Genomic DNA, 23,105 nt, shown 5'->3' with positions numbered 1-23,105 from the left:
GTCACATTCATGCAGTTCGCACGGAATTAGGCTTTCAGTGAAGATGCCAAGTGAGGAATGCCAAGAATGGCGATGGTTGTTGCTTTTTCAAGAGTTTTTTTATGTTTAAAAATCCCACAGATCATGAATATTTAATTTCCTCTTCAGCCAAAATTTGTACAGAAAATATTCCTGCATTGACTGGCCAGGCTGTGACTCAGGAAATACTGGGGAGCACTGATACCTCCATGTATTCAGCAGTGACTCCCCAAATCACAGGCACCATTCAAAAACACGACCTTCATTTCACTTTTTTACATACAAAAGAACTAACCAGTGAACAGTGAGTCCCCCAGTTAACTGTTTATATTGTGGATAAGTATTTTTAGGATTTTCCATATGTCTTCAGGGTTTCTTTTGTGTCTGCTTCTAATTTCCCTCACACAATGGCTTCTTTTGTCTAATTTTACTCTGGCTTTAATTATGAAAATTAAGAATAAATAGAAGAAAAGGGATGTAGTTTTTAGACTTCCTGCAGTCTGGTATCAGAAACCACTGTTTAAAGGAAAACTTCATATTTCCCAAAACCTTTACAAAGAAGATGTCAAAGGGTAAGGAAAGAAGCATCAACTGATTAACATAAGAAATTAGCATTTTAGGGCAAAGGAGATGCTCTCTTACCGTTCGTAAAACCTTTCTAATCCACTCTAAACATCTAAGCACAAATCTCCAAATCTTTGGAGAAAAATCAAGTATCTCAATACTTCTGAGTACCAGATCTTACTGCTTTTCATACCAAAATATCAGAGTCTAAAGGCAGAGTTTGTGTTTCAGCACAGGAAGTTTTGATTAATTAATATATGCATTACACAGCAATATAGACACTTTTCTGTAATCTGTCCTAAAGCCAAGAGAAGAAGCATATTCAAAATTCCATCTTTTCCAAGAAGGAAGCTTCCAATTTAGTTTGAAATCCTATCAATGAATCTGTGCCTATCACTAAGCTATGTTCTATTTGTTCTCCTCCCCACAGTCAATGACCTCAATAAGATTATTTCTGGCATTCTTCATGAGGCCTCTCTGTTACTGCTGAGTCAGGATTTCACCCCTGTCCTGCTCCAGGTCTGTTCTTGTAGGGTGTTAACACCTTTCAGGTTTTTATCACCGTCTTTCAGTCTTCTCTAACCTTCCAATCAACCATTTGTAGGAGAGGATGGGAAAAATCAACGAGACAACTAATTCTCACTAGTAACTCTAACAATATGAGTATCTACTCAGGACCTGAGAATAGAACTTTTACCACTCAGCTTTGAGCAGTTGCACAGAGCTGTAAATGCAGCTCAGGATGGGTAACACTTTGGGACTTTTGTTACAAGAAAGGATATTAAGCAATGCATTTAATGAAAAAAGGTAATGGAATAATGTAATTCTATTTCTCAGTCATTTACAGAGATGTTAGTTCCAGCTGGAATACTCTTGCTTCTGCACCTTATTAGTTGGTAATGGCTCTTTTTGATGACTTTTCATGAAGGGGTGCTTCCAGTCAGCCCTTAACAGCTTGATGTTCAATAGCACAAAAATCAAACAGCTCAGGAGGCAAAAAAAAGGAAAAAAAAAACAAACCAAAAAAAACCCCACCAAAAAAACACAACACAAGCTCATCTATCTCATCTACTATTCAACAGACTGTATAAACCTGTAAACCCAAGACCATGATCTTCATGGCAACATTTCTGCACTCCTGTGAAATGAAAGAAAAAAACCCACAAACCCCACAAACCTAACCTGGATCACATAGGTCATTATTAGCACTGTAATTAATAGCTCAACAGGAATCTTTCTACTGATTTATCAGAGATCTGGGACAAGCCTCTCCTCTGACCACAGCCTGTATCACCCCAGAAGCCTCTCTAGGCCATCTCAGACTGGAAAACATGATGAGGTAGTTGGGAAGCATCCTGCTCTGTGGGATGCAGAATGTGAGTGTCCTTAGGGAAGCCCTGCCAGGGCAGATCAAGATGAAGGGCTTGCACGTACTCCCTTGTCTGTAGGAGTCTTGTGACAAACATCTGCAGTGCCTGTTAGAGCTGGATTGGACAGGCCACCCCTGGCTGGACTGCTCAGAAAGCTGGAGAAGTTCCTTGGCTACGGTCAGCAGGACATACCAGCTATTTTTCTTATATTTCTTGGTTTATTTTCACTGAACTTCTCTGCTAGCAGATCACATTTATTTACTTCTTGGCCAGAGGTGTCTGCTTGAACATGATTTGGATCCTGATATTTGGTACAGAAGACACTGAAATGTACAGTAACAGTTGGGAAATGCTAAGATGTAGACAGAAAGAAATTGGTGCTTTTAGCATTTTTAATTGCTAAAAAACCCACTAGAAAATCTTTGCCCCACTGTCACTTCAAGTGTCGACTCCAACATCAGCATCCACCTTTAAACCATTCACCTCTAAAGCACAGAGGTGCTGCAGAGGAGCACTAACACCACTCCCTGATGCCTCTAATTATGCAGAGGCTCTAATGAGGTGTGGCTGTGACAGGTGACACCAGCCAAGCCAAAGTTCCTGGCTCAGTTCAGGCATTGGTGTGACAGCAAAGGGACTGTGATGGACACGGAACACAAGTGTGCCTGGAGGCTTTCCTGCCACGGGCACAATCCTTTAGTACTCAAAGGAAACACGACTTTTCTGTGCAGGCATTTTTCTCTACCTACAGGGTTGTTCTCCCCCTGGGTTTCCTTACTGTTTTTAAAGCACTAAGTCCCTTCTTGAACAAGATGTACTGGAAAAGTCCTTGAATCACTGAACCCAAAAGTGGTTTAAAAGGCATACATTTCCACTCTATAGAGAGCAAATACAGACAAGTATGTTTAACTCACAAAGTCAAGTTCTACGGTCTAAAAATTAACTGTCTAAATTAATAAACGTTAAAATGCCTAAATCCTCCTTTTAGCATTACCCTGCCAGCAGAAGTTCAAGCAGTGATTCACCTGTTACCATTTGTAAGTGTTGTGGAAGAGCTCATCTTTTATCACTGATCAGCCCAGGGTGAATTTAGGACACTGAATTAGGGGGTTGACTCAGGTGTGCTTTTCTTACATAGCAGAAGAGAATATGTCAAAAATATGAGTTTGTAACAATGAAATGTTAACACATCCAGGATCGTATTTTAAAATTTCATATTTTAAAATTTCATATTTTAAAATTTCATACTTTAAAATTAATCATAACTTAAAATAAAAAACTGCCTTGGAAGAACCACAAGGATTAAAAGACAGAATCAAGCACTGAACAATGTTGTTGCATAGAAACTGCAGAGATTTCAAGGTTTCCCATCCCTCCTCCCATATTTTGCACTGCAGCAGAACAAACTCTGTTTGATTTTTTCCAAATACCTGTTTTAGAAGGCATTCTGACCTCTACAATCTAGAAGGGAAAGAGTGTGTGAACTTGGGACTTGAACATGAATTTACTTTATGGTAAAATCAGATCAAACCCACTGCCCCACAAGCACTGAACTGTGACAAAGCCCATGCTCATCTGTTCTACCTCTTTGGCAAAAAAATAAAAAAAAAAAATCAGTGATACTCATACATTTGGGGGACACACACACACCGACACAAAAATAAACCTTCAAACCCCATTGCAATCTAATCAGCTTTAGACTTAGGAGGAGAAGGAAGGGCAGTCTGCTGGAATCAATTCTGTTATTCGCCAAATAATTACCTGTAAGTAAATATTACTGTCCAATAGCATTATGTAACCACACTGACACAATTTTACAGCATCTGATAAAAGGAACTAAGGGTTCAGTCACATGGAAACATCTGGTTACTCCCACACATCTGCTTACAGCCATGTGCTGTAACCACACTAAATGCAGAGCAAATGAACAAACAGATGTGTAGGAATAAGTGTAGGATTGTAATTGTTCCTCTGCCAAAACTGCTGGAAAAGTACCACTTAGCCTTTTGGTAGGGTGGTTTTTCTGTTTGTTCGTTTGTTTTGGGGTTGCCAAGATTTTTTTGGAAGTAAGAGCAATATCAACAATTTCATTTATATTTTTTAGCCTTTCTTTCACTTTGACATTGTAATCCTCTCTAAGTGTACTTTCTAGAGCATGGGGCAGGAGGTTCTAAGTGACAGTCACTGTGTGCACTCCAGGGGTACAGGACCTTGACCAGTCAAGATAACAGCAAAGATTATTAACTGTAATGGGATCAATACAATCTATTACTGAAACATGGCACAATCCTCTAATGTAAGAATAAAGAAGTTTGCCCTTGGAATTGGTGGTTTCTTAGAGGTGCACTTATCCCACACAAATTCCTGACCCAAGCACACCAACCTGCTGAGGTCTGATTTTTTTGAATGATACTTTTCATCTGTGCTAAAAAACGGTTTTCCAAACCTCAGTCTAGAATTTTCCCAGAGAGACATCATAACAGAGTCACAGAATCATGGAATGGTTTGGGTTGGAAGGGACCTTAAAGATCATGTTCTTCCAAGCCCCTGCCATGGGATACAACCATACCCAAACCCAGTGTGCTCTATTCCTGCTACAGAAGGACCAGTGATTCTCCAAGATAACATCCTATACAGCTTCTAACACAGACAAATATGCCTTCTGAGTACTGAACTGCATTTTACTTTTATGATATTTATTGAGAATTTATATCAAAGTGACAAGTGTCTTCAGTTTCTTATATATTTAAGAAAAATGTACATTGCTCAGCACCGAAGAGTCAGTCCCAATGCATTTAATGATGTGCCATGAATGATGGCACAGTCCTTCCCAAGCTCTGCTCTTGGCATGCTGATGCTTTGTTTCCTTTTTTTTGAGTTCGAAAAATTTAGACATAAAATAATGAAAAAAAAATTGCCATCTCAGTGGCTGAAACAAAACCATGTAAAATGGAAAATTATTAAAAATACACTAAAAGAAGTTGTTACCTACCTCGCCATTAAAGAAGCAGAAAATCGTAGCCACCAGTAGACCCTGTAAAATAAAAATAAAGGTTCTGTTTTATTACGCATACCTATGGGATATTTCATGTGTGAGATAATTTCAGATAAAATTCAGATGTAGTCAGCAAAGACAAATCTAAATGTGGTGGTTTATTTCTGAAAATATGGGACCAGTTACCTACCATGACGTATCTTTAGGAATTTCCTCGAGGAAATTAATATTCGGTATGATGAGAAAATCAAAGTATTTTATAGGAATATCGCATTAAGGCCTTAAAAATTAAAACAACATGAACGTTTCTCCTTTATTTGCTTCGCATGCCAAGTGCTCCCTGGCTCAGGGGGTTGAGAGCCCTGTAACTCTCCCTACCTGGTAGTGCATGAGGATGTGCATCACGTAGTCATACACCTCCTCGGCGATCCGGCCCTCTGGTCGCCATGGAAACAGCACAAATTCGATGCCAAGGAGCGGAACAAGAATCAGGGTGGCTCTCACTGCTTTCATGTACAGGTTGGATTCGGCCTTGTGGGTGTCTTTGAGCTTGGTGATGAGGACACGAACGATGTTTAGCAGGAAGAAAAGGTTTACCTGTCGGAAAAGGAAATGGCACTGAGGGCAGTCTGAAAAATAAGCCCACGCACACTGATCTGGGAGACTAAAAACCAGACAAAAAACTCATACTGTATGATTGTGATTGTGCAAGAAACAGCAGTTGAACCTCTTTAAATCTCAGTCACCTTTTAAGTAACTAAGATGTGGCTCTACCGGTATCCACATCCGTTCCTCTAATTTACTAAACAAGTGTGCATCCAGATACCTACTGTCTATCAGTCCTAACAATCTACACATGTTTCTCTCTGGTCTCCCAGTAGCAGTGAAGGATTAGGGGTATTTTTGAATAATTGTTTCTTTTCAAGTTGGTCAAGAAAGAGGACGACACTCTTCCCTCCTTGCATTTAAACACGGTTCTTCAAAAAGCTACTTTCTATTTTTCAAATGTGGACTTGGCAAAATTATAGAAAAGAAAAAAATCAGAATGAAAAAATAAAATAAGTAAAAGACCAAATGCTGCTACAAGGAAGTGTGTATACTCCTCTAGACAAACAGGGGATTTAACATTCTCACAGTGGCCAGTGGTTGGATTTTTTATTCATTCAGCAGAACTTGCAAATGTGGCAAGCACTGAGATGGTGCCCTAAATATTCTCATGCACTACAGATTCTTAGATTATTTCCATAGCTAGTAAGGCTTTTCTTGTTAGAAGTGGTGACCAAAATAATAATCCCAAACTGAAATCACAGTTGTTCAGAGTAGATCTTTCAACATGTGAGTATTCACTGTAAGCAGCCACAAAACTAATACACACACGTACCTATATATGTATGTACACAGGCACACACAGAGCCAAAGGATGTGACTAGCCAGAGCAACAGCAGCAACAAGGGATGCTGACACTCAACTTTCACCTCCTGTGCAGTGCTGGCAGCCCCTGAGAGAAGCTGCAGCTGGAAGAGACCTGGAGAGCTCAGCCCAAGGGCACCGAGGCAGGACAGTGCTGCTTCAGGGACCCACTGCGGAAGGGAGAGACACAGAACCCAGTCCTATCTCAGCTTCCTGATAACTCTCTGTCCTTGTCTACAATAGAGACAAAGGGGAGGGAGGGAGGAAGAAGGGAGCAGACAGCCAGACAACTCCCTCCTAAACAGCCTCGGAATTCCTGGTCTAGGAGGAGGTCTCTGTCTTGCTGTAGGACAAATGCAAGCAGGGAAGCTTTTTCAGACCACATGTGCAATGATGCCTCCACAGCTCCAGCAGAATTCTTTATGTCAGATCAGGTTTTCAGAATAAACAGCTGTGTACTGTTATAGCAACATGGCCCTTGACAGATATGGGATGTTATTTATATTCTACTTGCATGCTATTTAAATCATTTTATCAGGAAATTGTTTTACATAGGAAACTACTGCATGAATTTCTCCTGGAAGCCTCCAGCTACCTTTAAGCTTTGTTTACACAACCAAGGTCTTCTGATTCTTTCTCAAGGGATTTATTTAGATTTTATGTAGCCCATCATCCCCATCCAACTTCCTATAGTACACACAGACAATAAGTCCTTCCTCCATTTCTAAATTTAATCCTTCTCAAATCTGCTTGTTCAACATCAACATGTATCAAACACTGAGTTTTCAGCCCCCTCGAGTTTTTGTAGCACGGCCAATTCCTCTAACACTGTCTTTGAATGCTAACTGAAGATGAAAGTTGCAGCAGCCAGGCATGAAACACCACTCAACAAGCTCTTTCTTTTACAACGTGGAATTTTTCTGTTTGCTTCACTTACCCACCAAACCCAAAAAACACAAAATTAAACATGCAGAGTTTGCAAATAGCTAAGAGGGCAAACAGAAAGCTGGATGAGGCAAAGCAGAGAACAGAGCTGAGAGCTGTCACTCACTGACACTCTGAGTGTCAGTAGAAGTATGCAGTATTTTTGATGTTTAGCTCTTCTGTCACAAAATAGAGTGAGATTGGGATGAACTGAATTCCTAATTGAAGTGATGAAAACAGGTCCTGATTTCAGCAAGGCAGCGAGTAGATTTTTACACTTAAGCAAAAGTAGGCCAGTGGAACTACTGGCAAGCATATGATCATCAAATTGACTGTGATGGTTTGGAAAAGCCCAAAGGAGCCCTGTAGTGCTGGCTGCAGTGTGAGCACAGAGCAGCACAGCGTCAGCTCTGCCGTGTCCTGAAAACTGAACCGGGCAAGTGAACAAAAATGGAAACAAAGGTAGAGAAGGCAATCCAAGCTACAAAATTGTTGGTCCCTATATTGGAGATTTAGTAGCATTTAGATTCTGCCTTTGAGAGTGGCTGTGAACTTAGCTGAGCTTTTAGGTGCTGCAGTTCTTGAATTAAACTCTCCCCATCTCCCAGATATTTCTACTTCTCTCCATGTTGAGTTTGCATTAAGCAGCATGGCAATCCTTATTAGCACAGAGGTTTAAATTCTGTTTAAATTCCTCCTTAGCTTGATATAAACAGACCATGCTCAGCTCAAGGCACTGAGATAATGGCTGGTGGCCACTGCTGGGCTTCAATGCAGTTCTGCAGCTTCAGATCCTGACTTGCTTGGGCACAACACCTGTATGTGCTCATGAAGACATGTCTTACAGCTGGTCTGGGGACATTCCCAAGGCCAGGTATATGAGTGCTGAGCATTAAACTTCTAAACTCCTAAGCCTTGCACTGTGTCCAGCTTAGAGTCATTAAATACAAGGACATTAAAAACAAAGCTTGGACCTCCTGAACTGCCTTCTAGCACACGTTCACTCAGAACTTGCTCAAAGAACTTGCATCTCTAAAAGCCTGTCCGACTAAGACACCAATGCATAACATTATTATTGGGAGAAATAAACATCCCTGTAGCATTATTTATACAAATAATGGCATAAATAAATAAAAGACTCTTTCAGTGGCATCAGTGCAAATGAAATTGCTTGTGCATTGGCACATCTGAAGTCTCTACACTGAAATCACTCCTGCTTTCACTAAAATGCAAACCCATTCCTTTTCATACCCCCCCCCCTCAATTTTGGTCAATATTTGTCTAGCATGAAAACTAACATCACCCTCTACTGTTTTGTTCCCACACTGCTCCTTTAATTGTGGTTGCTTGGGCAAAGAGTTGTAATTTAACGGTCAACTGAAGAGAATTCCAATCAAAGTGCAACCTATGTCTGCTCCCATTTCCTGTTTCTTTGGCAGGGATCTGACCACAGTTATGTAATAGCAGGGACCATAAAAGCAGCGTTGTTGTTAACTTTCTGTAACTGTAGGATTTTCAGCGATGTGCAGGAGTTAAATTCCCATTGGCTTCTGCCAATTCTCCCTGGCACCCACTTGACAGTCCCCTCCATGTTCTTTGAGATCTTACTCCTGAAAATAGAAACAGTGTCTTCTGCCTCGTTATCTAATTTGCAGTTTAATATTGTTGCTTAAATGTCTACTAAAGCAGGTCATGCTTAGTAAAGTGTGGAAATTGTATCTGGCAAGCAAGCTACTTAAGCAAATGAGGGTTCTGTTCACAAAGCCTAAACACATGCATTTAATCTAACATCTTTATCCCTGCCTTGTCTTTTCTGAATTGACATACTACATTTTTTTGTTTCCAGAAAGGAAAGCAACTCCTTTAAAGTACTTTCACATCACGGGCAAGATGTGCAGTTGTGTTCAGTCTCTGTTATTCCTACATGATTTTCAAACAAATTTACTGACTGCACCGAGGCAAGAAAAATACAAGAGAAACACCTTTGGTCAGCTCATTAAAAATATAAGAATATCAAAGGTGTACATAATTGTAAATTGCAAAGAGAATGGACAAAGACACTGCCCAAACCAACTGCACAGAGACAATTATTATGCCCCCAGTAAAATCAAAGAACATTCCTAGTGTTGCCTTGAACGGAAAGAAGACTTGATCCTTTGGGACAGATCCAGTGCATTTGAAGCCTGTAGGATTCTGGCCACTTGCAGTGTGATTTTGTGGAGGCCACTGCTTGGAAGGATAAAATGATCTTTCATCTTAAAATGAGGTCACTGCATGGAAAATTAGTACAGTCTTATAGCTTTTACACATTTTTTTACGTTGTTATTTAAAGCAATTCTGACTAATTATTCTGACTAATACAAATTACAGTTCAGCTTTGAAGAGCTTTACTTAAGTGGTATATCTATGAAGAGACACCTGAACAATACAAGTGACAAGCCACAAAAACCCCCCTATACCTTTCTGTGAAAACAAGGTTTCATCTTTTGTTGGAATAAAAAAAATTGAAAGGATTCAGAACTGGGTTTAAGTTTACAGATCAGAGCACAGCAGATTAGTTAGTGTCCTTACATGAAGATACATGGCAGACCTGACTGGCAGGACAAGAGATTATCAGCAATAATTCACACCCCAAGGGCCAGAGATCTCAGTAATGTCATGGGGATTGCCTCTGACTTCCCATGCAGAGGGTCTCAGGTGTGTCATGGTATCATCACAGCCTTCAAAATGCAGGTTCATTAGTTAATTTTACTGTGAATGAAAAAGGGAGTCAGAAGAACCACGGGATTTACACAATGGCCTTCTGAGAGAACTCTCTCTGCACAGAATGCTCTCTACAAATATTCATTAACAATTCAATGTAAGAGGAAGCTCACGTAGATCAGATCAGGAAATTGTTTTCAAAAGTTACTTAAGGCTTTAATTCTTCATGAAATCTCCTTGAATGAACTGAAAAGCTGTGATAAAATCAGCAGACATGTACACAGTAGTTTTGCCAGATCAGCTTGAAGTTTCTGTTACAATAAAATAAATGACTGTCATACACAGTCCGTGGCTAATTCCAGTCACATACAGAATGTCTCCATGCTGCAGCATTCCTTGCATTATGCATCCATGGACATTAATTACATGGATAGCTGTGTAAGTAGGCACCTATTTCTAAGAAGCAACAATCTACTGACTGAATTTCACAGGTTAAATCCAGTCCTAGTATAACTGAAGCACAACATTGATTTTTATGCGGTAACGTCCTCAGTGGCAAACATTTAACAGAGCTGGCATTGACTTGGAGTGTGAGACAGAGCTCTGCACTCCAAGGGTTCACGAGGGCCACAGAAGCAGAGGAGCTGCAATACCCCAGTGGCCAGAGCACACATTGCCAGATTAGTGCCAGAACAGGGGCAGTCACAGGCACCTGCAGAACTATCTGCACTGGTTCTCTCCCAGGGACCTGTTCTAATTTCTTTCCATCCCGTATTCCCACGCACAGCCAGGCCTGGCTTTCAAGAGCCCTCCTCTTCCTGAACCTCAGGGAGCTCCAGTCCAGGAGCTGTTTGGCCACAGCACAGTGACACAAAGAGTAGGCTCAGCCTGGCAATCACTCTGGGCACAAGAAAGCATTCTCAGTTAAAGGAAGGATTTGAAAGTGCCCTCCAGTACTCCAGGTAATATTGAGTCCTTCCTAGTCAGCAGCATTTAAGTGGAATGATAATCAACGTTGCAAAACCTCAGTTTCTTTGAAGACCAGAGGTACAGCTCCTTGACAGGGCCAAGATTTCTTGGATCTTCTGTGTCTAAGGCACCTACTGGGTTAAATGGGAGACCCACGAAAGACAGTGGCCTCTAAATGTTGGCTTCAGGCTCTTACCAACTTCCCAAGCCCATCAAGAGCAGCCAGAAAACAAATAGGAAAAAAACCAAAATATCATCCGAAAAATGCTTACCAGCAGAGCAGCACAAATAGGGCCGTGGATGATGTACAGCAGATGAGTATCAGAGCTGATCCAACAACTAGAGAAAACAAACAGGAAAAGAAAAAAAAAAGAGTTGGCATTATTATCTTTGTATTCCTTTCCTTTTTTTCCCTCCTCTTTAAAGAAACTATAAATGTTTTGCAAAGCAAGTTGAAATGCTACTTACTTGTCATTATAATATAATGTTCTAGCAACAGCATGTATGCAGGCAGGGATCAATGGGAAACCTGGGAAGAAAAAACAATATTTTCTTCATGAGAAAACCTGGTTTATAACTAAGTAAACTTGGGTATCTTGCAGGAAACTTCTGTATTTTTACCTAATCCAAACTATATACCTGCAGAGCAAATAAACTAACAGGGAGCAATTTAGTTTTCCTTTTCTTAGATTTCTTTCTGAGGAGTGTGCGAAACCTTATTCCCATTGACTTGACAGAAAATCCATACCAACACACAGAAAGAAAAAGCAAATCAGATTATAACTTTTTAGAATGCAACAATTGACCTTCATTAGCACAGATTCTTTTCAGGTTGCAGTCTGCAATAATGCCAAATAGGCAGGTAATATTAAAATGGTAATTGTGTATATGATCACAGTTTTAACAGTATGGTTAGCAATGTTGGTCATACCTCACTGGTGTGAGGACAAGTCACGAATATCTTGCTGGGTATTCAAAAAAGAAATTTGAGATTAGGCTCAGGGAATCAGGCTGAATTAAAAAATTTAAAATCAGTTATCTAATAAATAAAATCGACGCTGTGGTGGTACCTCATCTTCAGAAACTGCTGAGCACCTGTGAGCCCTCAGCCATGGCTGCAGCAGGGCAGCAGTGACCCAGGGACCGAGTCATGTTGTAGCTGAGTGTGCCAATGCACCGAGGATGAGGAGAGAGCCCTCACTTTGTGAATGAGCTGTTGTGCACTGTCTGAAGTGACCAGGTCTGGCCTGTTGGTTTTGATACCGATGCCTCTTGAGATCTTCGGCTACAGCTGTCCTGTGTTTGCTCAGTGAACAATACAGGTCAAATGGAACTGCTGGAAAAATAAATCTTTGGCCATCCCTAGCTCAGTTCTGACCCTCCACCCTAGACATGGTGAGACTTCTCTGAAAACAAACATTCATTCCTGAATAAACATCTTCGAGATGAGGAACAATGAATAATTACTTCTTAATGTCTTTTTTATAATAGGAGACTATTTTCTCTATACAAAGGAGGAGTCACTTCCTGACTCCAGAAATGCATTATCTCTCTTTTAAGCAAAGACAGAAGTACATACAACTTCCTACTTAATATCTCTGAGCTTGTTAAAACACCCCAGACAAAGAGCAGGGGTGTGGCACCCTCATTCAAAGCTTTCAGCTCAGAGGAGCAAAGGTACAGATGTTCAAAGGAGGAAGAGACTGCAGTGGTCTGAAAATAGAGAATGAGAAATCACATACCCCAGCCAAGAAGGTAATACCACATCAAGTGCTGTTTCTCAGCAAAAACAGCCACCACGATAAGAGTGTGCAGGTAAATGCCTTCACACAGCATCCAAAAGTAGTTGCAACCCATCAGGTACAGGTAGATGAACTGTGACACTTTGCAACTAATCTGTAGGAGGAGGGAAAAAAAAAAAAGGCAGAGTATAATATAAATTTTTAATTTGCAAAAAATCTCAGAGCTTTATTTGCCAAGTGGAAAGAGTCCAATGTTAATATTTATTCTGTTTCTCACTAAAATTACATATTTGTTTACTTTTTAAAATATAATTTTTGTGGAATTACAATTCCATACTTTATGATGACAGAAAACTTTATAACTGAGTCTGTTTTTCAGCTATTGACACAAGAGGACCTTGACATCCTCAAGCACAGCAGAAAGCTGTAATGATATTTTTCCCTATTGCAAACCTTGCCACACTTGACCATTCCAAATCCTTAAATTGTCTGATGATAACCACACAAGAAAATGTATTTGATGTGGGTAATCCCCTCTCAGTCTTACCAATCACAACATATAACCACTCCAGAGAACAATTTATGGTTTTAGGACGCTTACAAGACTTGCAATTTTAACCCACTCATAACTGCACTTTGGTCCCATTGCAGGTTCTGAAGGAACCTGGCATTTATTTGTATTTAGCACCCTTCAAAATATATTCTACAATTCAAATGTTATAAAACAATTTACTGTGAAGTCTAAAATGTGAGGTTGTGAAAAAGCAGCAACAGTTAACTTGTAGATTTGGTCACAGCACATTCTTTTTTTCCTCCTTCTGAAATTGCTGTCTGATTGTTCTATTTTTGGCACTTGGATTAAAAAAAAACCCAAAATCAATATTGTTATACCATTTTCTGCTACCTAACTCACTTGATGATGATTATTAACTGCTATCTCAAGTATGTTTTCCACTACATTGATGACAGCTTCCACAGGACAAAGAGAAAAATCATCCTTTTACTTGATTCAGCTTCTGGAGTTTTGCCCTAACTTTCACAGAATTTAAATCTTTCTTCCAGCTCTAAATAAAAACAAAACCAGAGCTAGGGATTTGTTTGTTTCTGTATTTCATCTTCAGGCTTTCCTGTTGCTATAGCTCCTAGACTTTTGGGAGAGGCTACTGATTCACACTCACCCCGGTATTATCAGGAAATGAAAGTCAGAGAAATCAGACCCAAAGGGAAGGTTCTGGTTGGATTTTTTTTTTTTTTATTTTGCTTTTTACTTTTGGTATATAAGGGTCATCTTTAACTTGGCCATCTTCAGTTGAAATGAAAACAACTGAATTTTTTTTGGGCGAAAGGAGGTACAGCCATCGGAAGGCAGCTGACAGATCCAAAATACCTTGCAAAGCATTTTTTTACTGCCCTTCCTTGGTGAATTCAGCTGCCAGCCTCACGGACATCATCCAGAACAGGCTCCTCTCCTGCAGTTGTTTCAGTGCAAAAGCAGTTCTGTGGAGCCAGGAAGAGGAGTTCAGTTTCCTGAGCTTCTCAGAGCATCGTTACTGTTTCACAACCTCGAATGTGAAGAGCCCAAATCTCTGTGAGACATCTGTTGTCCCACATCACACAGACACAGAACGTTTGCACCTCATCACAGGCAACTGCTCAGGTCTCATCTCTCCTGTGCTGCTGGAATTATTCCCGTGCAGATAAGAGGTGCCAAATACACTTTCACTTACTGGATTCGTGGCAACCAACTCCTGGTTGTTGGCAACCGCCGTCAGCGAAATTATTGTTACAACAGAGTTGCAAACAAAGGAGAAAAACAGATTTTTGTGCAGGGTAATCCTTTGGCAACTCAAGCTCCTAGAAAAGGGAAACAAGAAGAGATGAGCACGTGGGAGGACAGTTGTGTGTACTTGGGGACAACTTGGACATTTTGAAATGCTAGAGAGCTCTTTATTTCACTGACAGGTCTTGCATCTACCCTTCAGGCTCAGACCAAGTGTAATACAACGATGTGAAAGGTACCACCTTTCCCTAAACACCAACAAGAGGAAAGCAAGTACATTTAGTTCCGTTATGTTTACAGGGGAGGACCTGCTTTATAGTGGCCAGCTAAAAAAAATCTGAATACTGATAATATAACAATTTTCAGAAGATTTACACCTTTTTTTTCGTTAGTACCTGAAGAATTTCCCAATTACCTATCACACCTGAGTGTGAAGAAGTTGTCTTACCCTATATTTCCATTTACCCAAACCTGTTAAATTTTTTGAGGATAATTCCCTTTTACTCATATTCTTGTAATTTTTTCTTCCCTAATCCTATAGCTAGAGAAATAGCCAAATAAATAAAATAACACAAATCTCATCATGACTTTTGTGTATAACTAAGTTATAGACAGTACACAAGATACAATTATAAAATTCCTATATAACTGCATTTGATTGTGTTAATTTTCAAGGTTTGCTTTTAAACTTGCAGTAAAATTAAAGAGAAAATATCTTTGGAAAGGCTTTTTTTTTTTTTTTAATCAGAGGTTCAATAGCATTAAAGAATACTAGAAATCAAGCAGGCTTGCAGCAAATTTCTTTTTCTCTGCCACTACAGAGGAAGCAGGTCTAAGTTAGTGCTATTCCAAGAGGCATGACTGCTTCCCATTCAAGGTTTTCCAATTAAAATCAGCTTTACAGGCAACCCCAAAAGAAGACAAAAAGCTTTAACTGTTAATCCTTAAAATCCCCAAAAGAAGCAAGTAACATCCATTTTGTTATGAGAGCAGACGATGGGTAAAAACGATCTCTTTAATCAGAAATACATTGACAAGGTCAGCAGGGGACAAGGCTGAACTGTCACACAAGCAGGGGAAAAATAAAAATCAAGTTTTTTAGCCTTTTCAAAGAGCATGTCTGGAAGAAAAGATAAAGTAGGGACGTCAGTGATTCATTTGTAATTGGGGAGGGTAGGAGGGAGAAGATCTTTATGTTTTAACAGAAAAACGCAGATATGGAATAGTCACAAAGGCTGGAGGAGTCTATGGAAAACCGCTGAGAATGTGACATAAAATACATTTAAGGGATAAAATATGAAAAAGATTTCATTTTAGTCTTTTGTTTTAATGCCCCCAAATGCATAAACTTAGACTGTCGTAATAAGGGGTTTTTTTATGTTGTTTGAAAATGTATATTTATATTTTTTTCTCCTGTACGGTTTATACACGAAAAGGGAGACAATGGTAGATTCCAGTGGAGGGCCTCGTGTAAACATGTCCTGGAGAACTCTGGAATTCTGTCTGCTTATTGTTACAGGACTCAAGGCACAGGCAAGGAAGAGCACGTACAGCTAATGGGGCCATCTCTGGGGTCATCCAGCAGCTGTTCCTGTTGAATATTCAAACACACCCATCCACACCCACCTCCACCCAGGCATAAAAGGATTGAAAGGATCACCGGACATGAAATAAGAAAGCAAGACTGATGACATTTAAAAACTGAGACTGCTCTTGGTAATAAAAGGATTTTTCCTAAGCCTCCCCACCCTCCCTCTTCTGTTATCCTTCCTATAGTACTTTTTCTGGCTGTTTTTCTTAACGATGTAATACCCTTTAATCACTTGATTCTTGTATTTATGATCTAAGGATGTTTGAATGACCAACCCCAGGATTAAACCATGTATAGTAAAATAAAAACAGACCTCCTGCTAAATTACCTATTTCTCTTCCTATTTTGAGTCCTGCATGACTTGGACATTAGGAGAAAATTAATTTCTCCAATAATATTTCCCCAAAAGAAAAACAGTGACAATTTCAAAAGCCCCTAAATGGGTTTGAGATCTAAGTTTTTAAGGTATTCCAGTACTGCAAAATTCAACCAGTGAGATCCACATATGCACTGAAGGGGAATTATCCATTTAGGTGAAACTAAAGTGACTTAGGAACCTCCTGTCTCCCTAACAATCTATCAATCAGTGGTTTGCCTACTCTTCCTTTAAGCACAGCGTTGTTATCCTCTGTCATGGGATTTGACATGACACTTGGGGCTTTTTTATTTGGGTTGGTGTGGGGGCATCTTTCAAATTGTAGCTCCCTTTTCTCCTAAATCACTGCTTTTTTAAAGTCTTCTCTTGCCCTGTTTCTCTTTCTTTATGAAAACCACAAAACTATTTTAACAGAAGGTTTTTAACAAACACATGTATGATCTAAAGTGTGTAACAGAAAGAGAGAGCAGAGACACTGCAAGAAGTTATTTTTATGTCTCACTGGTGAATTCTCAGAGAAGATCAGAATTCCAAGTTAGTGGCCCATTGGATGCCATTAAACCAAGAACTCCAATGCACTTGGACAAGACAAGTCACAGACTGGACAAGGATTTGCAATGAGACAATTTTCTGAAGAAAAAGAAACCCCAAAATTTCAAATGCAAACAGAAAATACAGAAAAATTTTAATCCTATAGAAGATAACTCAAAACACAAATAGTTGTTATTTGGAAAAAAGAGCCTTTTTTCTCATGGAGAAAAGTGCCAAATTTTTAGTCAAGCCTCAAGATATTGTCATGATCATCAATCCAGCAAAGGTTGTCTGGAAACTGTTAGTCAACTAACAGAATAAATTTTTTGGAAATGACAAAATCAAAGGCACCTTCCACAATAGCAAAAAAAAAAAAAAAAAAAGTCCACCTGTTAAAGCTATGAATAATTACACAAGCTTTAGCTGATACATAATACATCCTGGTATTAATCTAGGTCCTTAAATACCCTCCTGGTACTAAAAATACTTCAGAGGAACTGTACATCCCAAGAGAACAGCTTGCAGAGGACTTTTCTTTAGCTTCCTTTAAATTTTGTAATTTCCTTTTATATCCCAACATGACCACAGCGAAGAAGATGTGGTTTGTGGGTCTGGATTAATTCCACGAGGTTCTCTGAGGAAAGATGATCCTTCTGCCAGAGGGAGGAAGAAAAATCCCTGGATGGTTAGACAAACCTGACATATTATGTCAGATCACCTGTTTTTGCAGTAAGTGCCACAAGTCAAGATAAAATTACCTCGGTTTTCATATTATACTCCAGAATAATCATGCTTGACTGTCTCTGAGATTATAAAATTAAATCCTATTCCAAATTTTTTTGTTCTCCCCTAAGAAATCTGTCAAAGCATTTTCCCCATCGCGTTAGATATTTAGTCTGCTAAACTTTGTGTGACATTCATTGTAACAGCATAGACCTTTTTTATGCAAAATCAAACTTCTTATAAGGATCCAGAGCCATTTCACATGTTGATATTTTGGAAGGAAAGCGAACTTGGAAATGGTAAATGTTGCTCTAAGAGGTCATATGCAAATAAATTCATTAAAAGCCAAATATTCGGGTTTTCCTCATGAAAGGAGAGCAGAAAAAGCTGAAAAGTCATCTTGAATACTGGATTTCATAAAGGGAGGCTACAAAGGCCCTGAGATTAGCTCAGTTGGTTACTAATTACTCCAGAGTTGTGGGTTTGATCCACCATATGGGCCATTCACTTAAGATCCTTGTGGGTCCCTTCAACCCAGGATATTCTGTGATTCTGTGAAGCTGAAACATTCTGGTTTGTTGGGGGATTTGTGGGAGCGTTGTGGAAACCCGGAGAAATAACGCACAGCTAAACTGGAAACACTATTTTCCACCAGATGGGACTAAAACCGATAATTGTTTTTATCAGATATCATCTGCCCCCACCCAATCAGAGTCCACAGCACGAGAAAAGCAGAACCAGTGGCCAGTGTATGTGCTATTCATATTGAAATGTTAGGAGGAAATTAAAGATGGAGTGAGACAGCAGGGCACAGAGGTAAGAAACAGTCAGGGCTGAAGAGCAGATGTGCATTATCCAGTGAGAAAAAAAGGAGGAATGATTAAACTGGAGCCAGCTAACAAGGGGAGCCCACACTGTGCCCTGCAGCAGCTGGCAGAGGGAACAGCTTGTCCCTCCCAGCTCTGCTCATGTGGCATCACTCCTGGTTTTCACCTTTCTGCTAAGCCTCTTGAAAGGCTCTTAAAGAAAAAACAAAGACAAGGAGTCTTTTCACAGGTTAAGAAAAGTAAGTTCACAAAATATGATGTAATAACACTAATTTTAAAAGACATTATATTGTGAGCTGTTGTGACAGTGGTGATACACTGCTCAAAGTTTCTTTCAAGGAAATAATACTGTAATACATAATAACTGTTGATGGATGACATGCCTGTCATACACATAATGGAGTGAATAAAAGAAGGGATTATATTTATTATTCCCACTTCTACCGTAGCTCTTAGCCTTACTTTCCTTACAGTTTGCCATATTTGTGAGTACCCACTTTGGAATGTTACTGTATGTATCACGTGTCATCAGTATTTTGGTTTCCACTTGCTCTTTAGTTTGGCAGATGCTTGGCACGACACAGAATTGTAGAAAATCCTGAGTTGGAAGGAACCCACAAGGACCATTGAGCCCAATTCCTAAAATCCACACTGTAATTTTATCACTAAAATAACCCGAACATCACACCCCCCAAAAACAAACAAACATTTTCCCATGCCCTATTTTCAATATATTCTACAGTTTTTGGTTTGCAGGATTTTAATTTTAGCTTTCTTTTTAATTTTGGCTTTCTTCACCTCCTTGCTCAACCTAATTTCATTTGGATGGCTGGTGGTTGGAAGTATTGAAAGCAGGGTTGTGATATTTGATAAAGGATCTTAAATATACTTACTTAAAGTAAAAGAATATGCCAAGAGAAATCAGAAGTGATGCAATGGAGAGACCGTGTCCAATGATGGCCAAGTAATACAAGTTCAGAGCCGTCTGCAACACAAGAACAAAGCCAAGCACTTGTGATTCATGCAGAGCTATTCTGGATGAAGCACATATTTATACATCATTTCAGCACATAAAATGACTGTAACAGCATAAAAAAAAAGAAAAACGTTTCAGATAATGATAAGACAAGTCCAGAATCCTGCAAAACATCATCTTACTAAACCCCCTGTCTGTAGGAAACACAAATGGTTAATTGGAATCATCACTGGAATGTTCCTTTACCAGTTAAAACACCAGGTTTCTAATGTATCCTGCTATGGGATTTTATGAGTGTTCATATAAATCTGACTATTTAAGCTACTGCACTGGGTGCCTTCCTGTCTGAGGTTTGATTCTTTTAGTAAGACAGCTCCTAAGTAAAACGTGCCCCCCAAAGGAATTTACATTTTTTTTCCCCTGACAGGAGGTTTTTTCCTTATCATTCAAAGATACTTTCTTTAAAGAAAGCCGTGAATATGATATTGGAAATTCAGTTCTCATTCAGCTTGTGAAAAATTAACAACTCAAAACCAGTGAAGGCTGAACAGACTCGTTAAATAAGCCTACAGCCAAATTATAGAATCCTGAAAATCTGGCCAGATAAAAAAAGATTAAAAAGGAACTGGCAAATTAATATTTGCAACAAGTTAATGTTATCATTAATTCTTTTAGTCAATAAATAAATTAAATAATAATTAATAAATTATAATAAAAAATAATAAACCTCTGCTTTCAGTTATGGAATCTGTCTCACAAAATCTCTCTTGTTGCATTAAATGTAAGATTATCATTTGGCAAACCAGGAAATGAAGATTTATAGGTTAAGCTTTATATTCTCACAATAAAGCATAACTATCTGGATTCTGTAGGGAGAATTATAGCATGCATAGAAATGCTCACATACTGCAAACTCCTTGTATCCCTTGAACTTATTATTTCAACTTAAGACAGACTAACAGCTTGTTATATATATGGACTTCTGAAATAATATAAAAAGATTCCAGGTGAAGCTTTAAGTAGATTGTAAGATGACAACCTGTATACGTGACAACCATGTATACATGCTACAAATTTTCAAATTGTCATTACTCCTAAAAATGAGATAACTTCTTTTTTTTAAAAAAAAAAAGAAAAAAGAAGAAACAATGCAAGAGGTATAATTGAAACTTCCATAAAAATTTGCAAGAGAGAAAAAACATACTAAAGTTTGGGCTGCATAAATGACAACAGCCCTTTTATGACAGGTTCCTACCCCACATCACCACTTCATTCAGTGACCAGTTTAGCCAAAGGTGCAGGTTAAGGATTTAGGGGAGTTCTGCACAATTTAGAGCTGTGGTAGAGCAGAGACTGCTGCTGAGGGCAGTAACAGTAAGAGCTGAACAATGCCCAGCAGTCAGATTTATTGTGCAACCTCTCACCCGCCTTCTGAGCAGAGTGAAGAGATAATGCTGCTTAATATAACAACATATTGAATTGTAGCAAGCAGTGAGGTTTTGTTCAGAGCTATTATTCCACTCTAACAATAGCTTCTGATGTGGGACAGAGTTGGAATATGCAGGCAAAACAGCCTGAGGGAAAACACCTCATTATTCATAAAGAAGGACCTTCAGAGATCTGCTCCCGTCTGAATAAAATCCTCGGTTCCCAGCCAAATGTTAGCAAGAATCAGTGAATATAGCAATTCTGCTAATAGAATTAAACTGCCCTTAGTGAACTCAAGGTCTCATGATTTGAGGAAAAGCAATAAAAAACTGTCTTATTATCATCTGTTACCACCTTTTGCTCAATATGGTTTCTAGGTAAATGCCCTAAAGGATTCAACAACAATGATACAGGATGTTAGAATCTCTATTACATGTCAGATTTCTTGATACAATCTGCTGCTATTGAGCCATTTCCCATGAGGCCCAAATTAATTTGCAGACTACCCTGATATGTATTTTAAATTCCTAGTTCTTGGGCATTTACAGTTTCAATTTACTGCTTCTTCCCATGACTGACTGTTTGATAAACATAAAGAATATTAGTGGAAATACAGTTGGGGGAGGCAAAATATGCAATTTTGCCCATTGTATCCTCACATATCACAAAGTAGTTAAAAAAGAGCTCATTTGGAGATAGTTTTTTTCTTTTTCTACATTATCTTGAAGATAAGCTGAAGTATATAAAAATAGCATCTATACATATTCCCATATGTGTGTGTGTGTGTGTGTGTGTGTGTGTGTAGAGTCTATCTTTGATATATAGAAAACAACTCAAAGCATTTTGCTGCCTGACCTTTTTTTGCTGCCTGATAATTTTGGATGCTTGCAAAATTTCATGGAAATAAATTCAAAGTACAAACTTTTTATAAATGCATATAAAAAATAAATATAAATATAAAATATAAAAGAGTATAAATAAACTCTTCTATTCATGTGGGTAGCTTAATATCTCAGAAACCAAAAAAAAAAGGCATTTGGGAGTCAGGCCACGAAGGAAAAGGAGCACAGGGTAAGAGAGACCCTATCTAACAGTTCTCATAATTTAGTTCCCTTTGGTCTTCAAAGATCCTGTGGTGAATCTACTCAATTACAGCTTGCCTATAAAAACAGATAGATTAGGTCTGCTTTTCACACTGGGAAAAAAAAAAAATCTAAACCCCCAACATCTGAACTCTGCTGAAAGATGCCTTGAAGATGTATTAATTAATCCCAAGTAAAAACTCTGGCTGTGCACCTGCTGAAAATCTGTCCCTTCGTTCACTGCATAAACCCACGTTCTCAGCATGGAGATGGACAAACCTCCCACAGCTCTGCTCAGCTTGGACCCTACCTGGAAATTCCAGAGCAAAACACAAAGGTCTGCTCTTACAAGGTACACACTTCACTCACCAGTAGACGACTGTGGATGGCCTAGACAAGTACTACACATTTAAAATACCCACGAACAAAAAATACTATCATGTTATTTAAGCAGTTGAAATCAGCTGTATAAGACAAAGCAGGTAGATTGGGTTGTTCTGAGTCTGTTTTGCACAATTCAGCCTTTTTGTTCAACATCCTTTCTTCTTTTTGTAATCTGGAGCTGCGTCAACTCTGCTGCTGCTCGAGTTTTGACGCTTGTGAAATTTTTTCTTGACACTGGTAACATGCATTTTATTCCTTTCCTACCTTCACTTTTTCGTGTGTGTAGCTGTTACACTGGGTATAGTTTGTCCACGTCCTGTTGCTTTCGGGGTGTCTAAACCAATTCCCATTTGGATCACAGATCTTCGTAACTTTTTCTGCAATCGAAGTCGAGGGAACGAAAAACAAAAGAAGAAAAACGAAAGAAAAACGCAACAGTCAGCACTGAAGTTCTATTTCCTGATGCCAAGTATTTAATAAAGATTGGCAAACAAATGACAGCTTTATTAATATGACTAGAGAGACTTTGCTTGTTACCATGAATTCTGAGAAACTAGAGGCTGTTGCTTTCGCTTGGCAAGAGCAAATGATGATGTGATTTTGCTTAAGAAAACAAATAGATTTTCCTCCTCCAATCCAGTAAGTATCAAAATATATTGAACTAACTGTTAGAGAACTACCAGATGAAGTGACAGGACTATTTAAATGGTTT

The 23,105-nt window shown here is 39.0% G+C and overlaps 1 protein-coding gene across 1 annotated transcript in view; it reads right to left on the bottom strand.

Moving 5' to 3' along the window:
* CALCRL (calcitonin receptor like receptor) overlaps positions 1-23,105 on the bottom strand; it is a 66,047-nt gene that overhangs the window by 5,656 nt on the left and 37,286 nt on the right. The window contains exons 5-12 of the mRNA XM_017837831.1: positions 22,658-22,770; positions 19,417-19,508; positions 14,423-14,549; positions 12,696-12,849; positions 11,422-11,482; positions 11,226-11,292; positions 5,326-5,544; positions 4,945-4,986 (exon numbers count right to left, since the gene is read on the bottom strand). Coding sequence (XP_017693320.1) covers positions 4,945-4,986; positions 5,326-5,544; positions 11,226-11,292; positions 11,422-11,482; positions 12,696-12,849; positions 14,423-14,549; positions 19,417-19,508; positions 22,658-22,770 — 875 coding nt within the window. The remainder of the gene's footprint in view (positions 1-4,944; positions 4,987-5,325; positions 5,545-11,225; positions 11,293-11,421; positions 11,483-12,695; positions 12,850-14,422; positions 14,550-19,416; positions 19,509-22,657; positions 22,771-23,105) is intronic.

This window comes from Lepidothrix coronata, unplaced genomic scaffold (assembly GCF_001604755.1).
Source record: "Lepidothrix coronata isolate B3197 unplaced genomic scaffold, Lepidothrix_coronata-1.0 Scaffold312, whole genome shotgun sequence".
Taxonomy (NCBI): Eukaryota; Metazoa; Chordata; class Aves; order Passeriformes; family Pipridae; genus Lepidothrix; species Lepidothrix coronata.
This window is presented reverse-complemented; position numbering and strand designations above follow the sequence as displayed.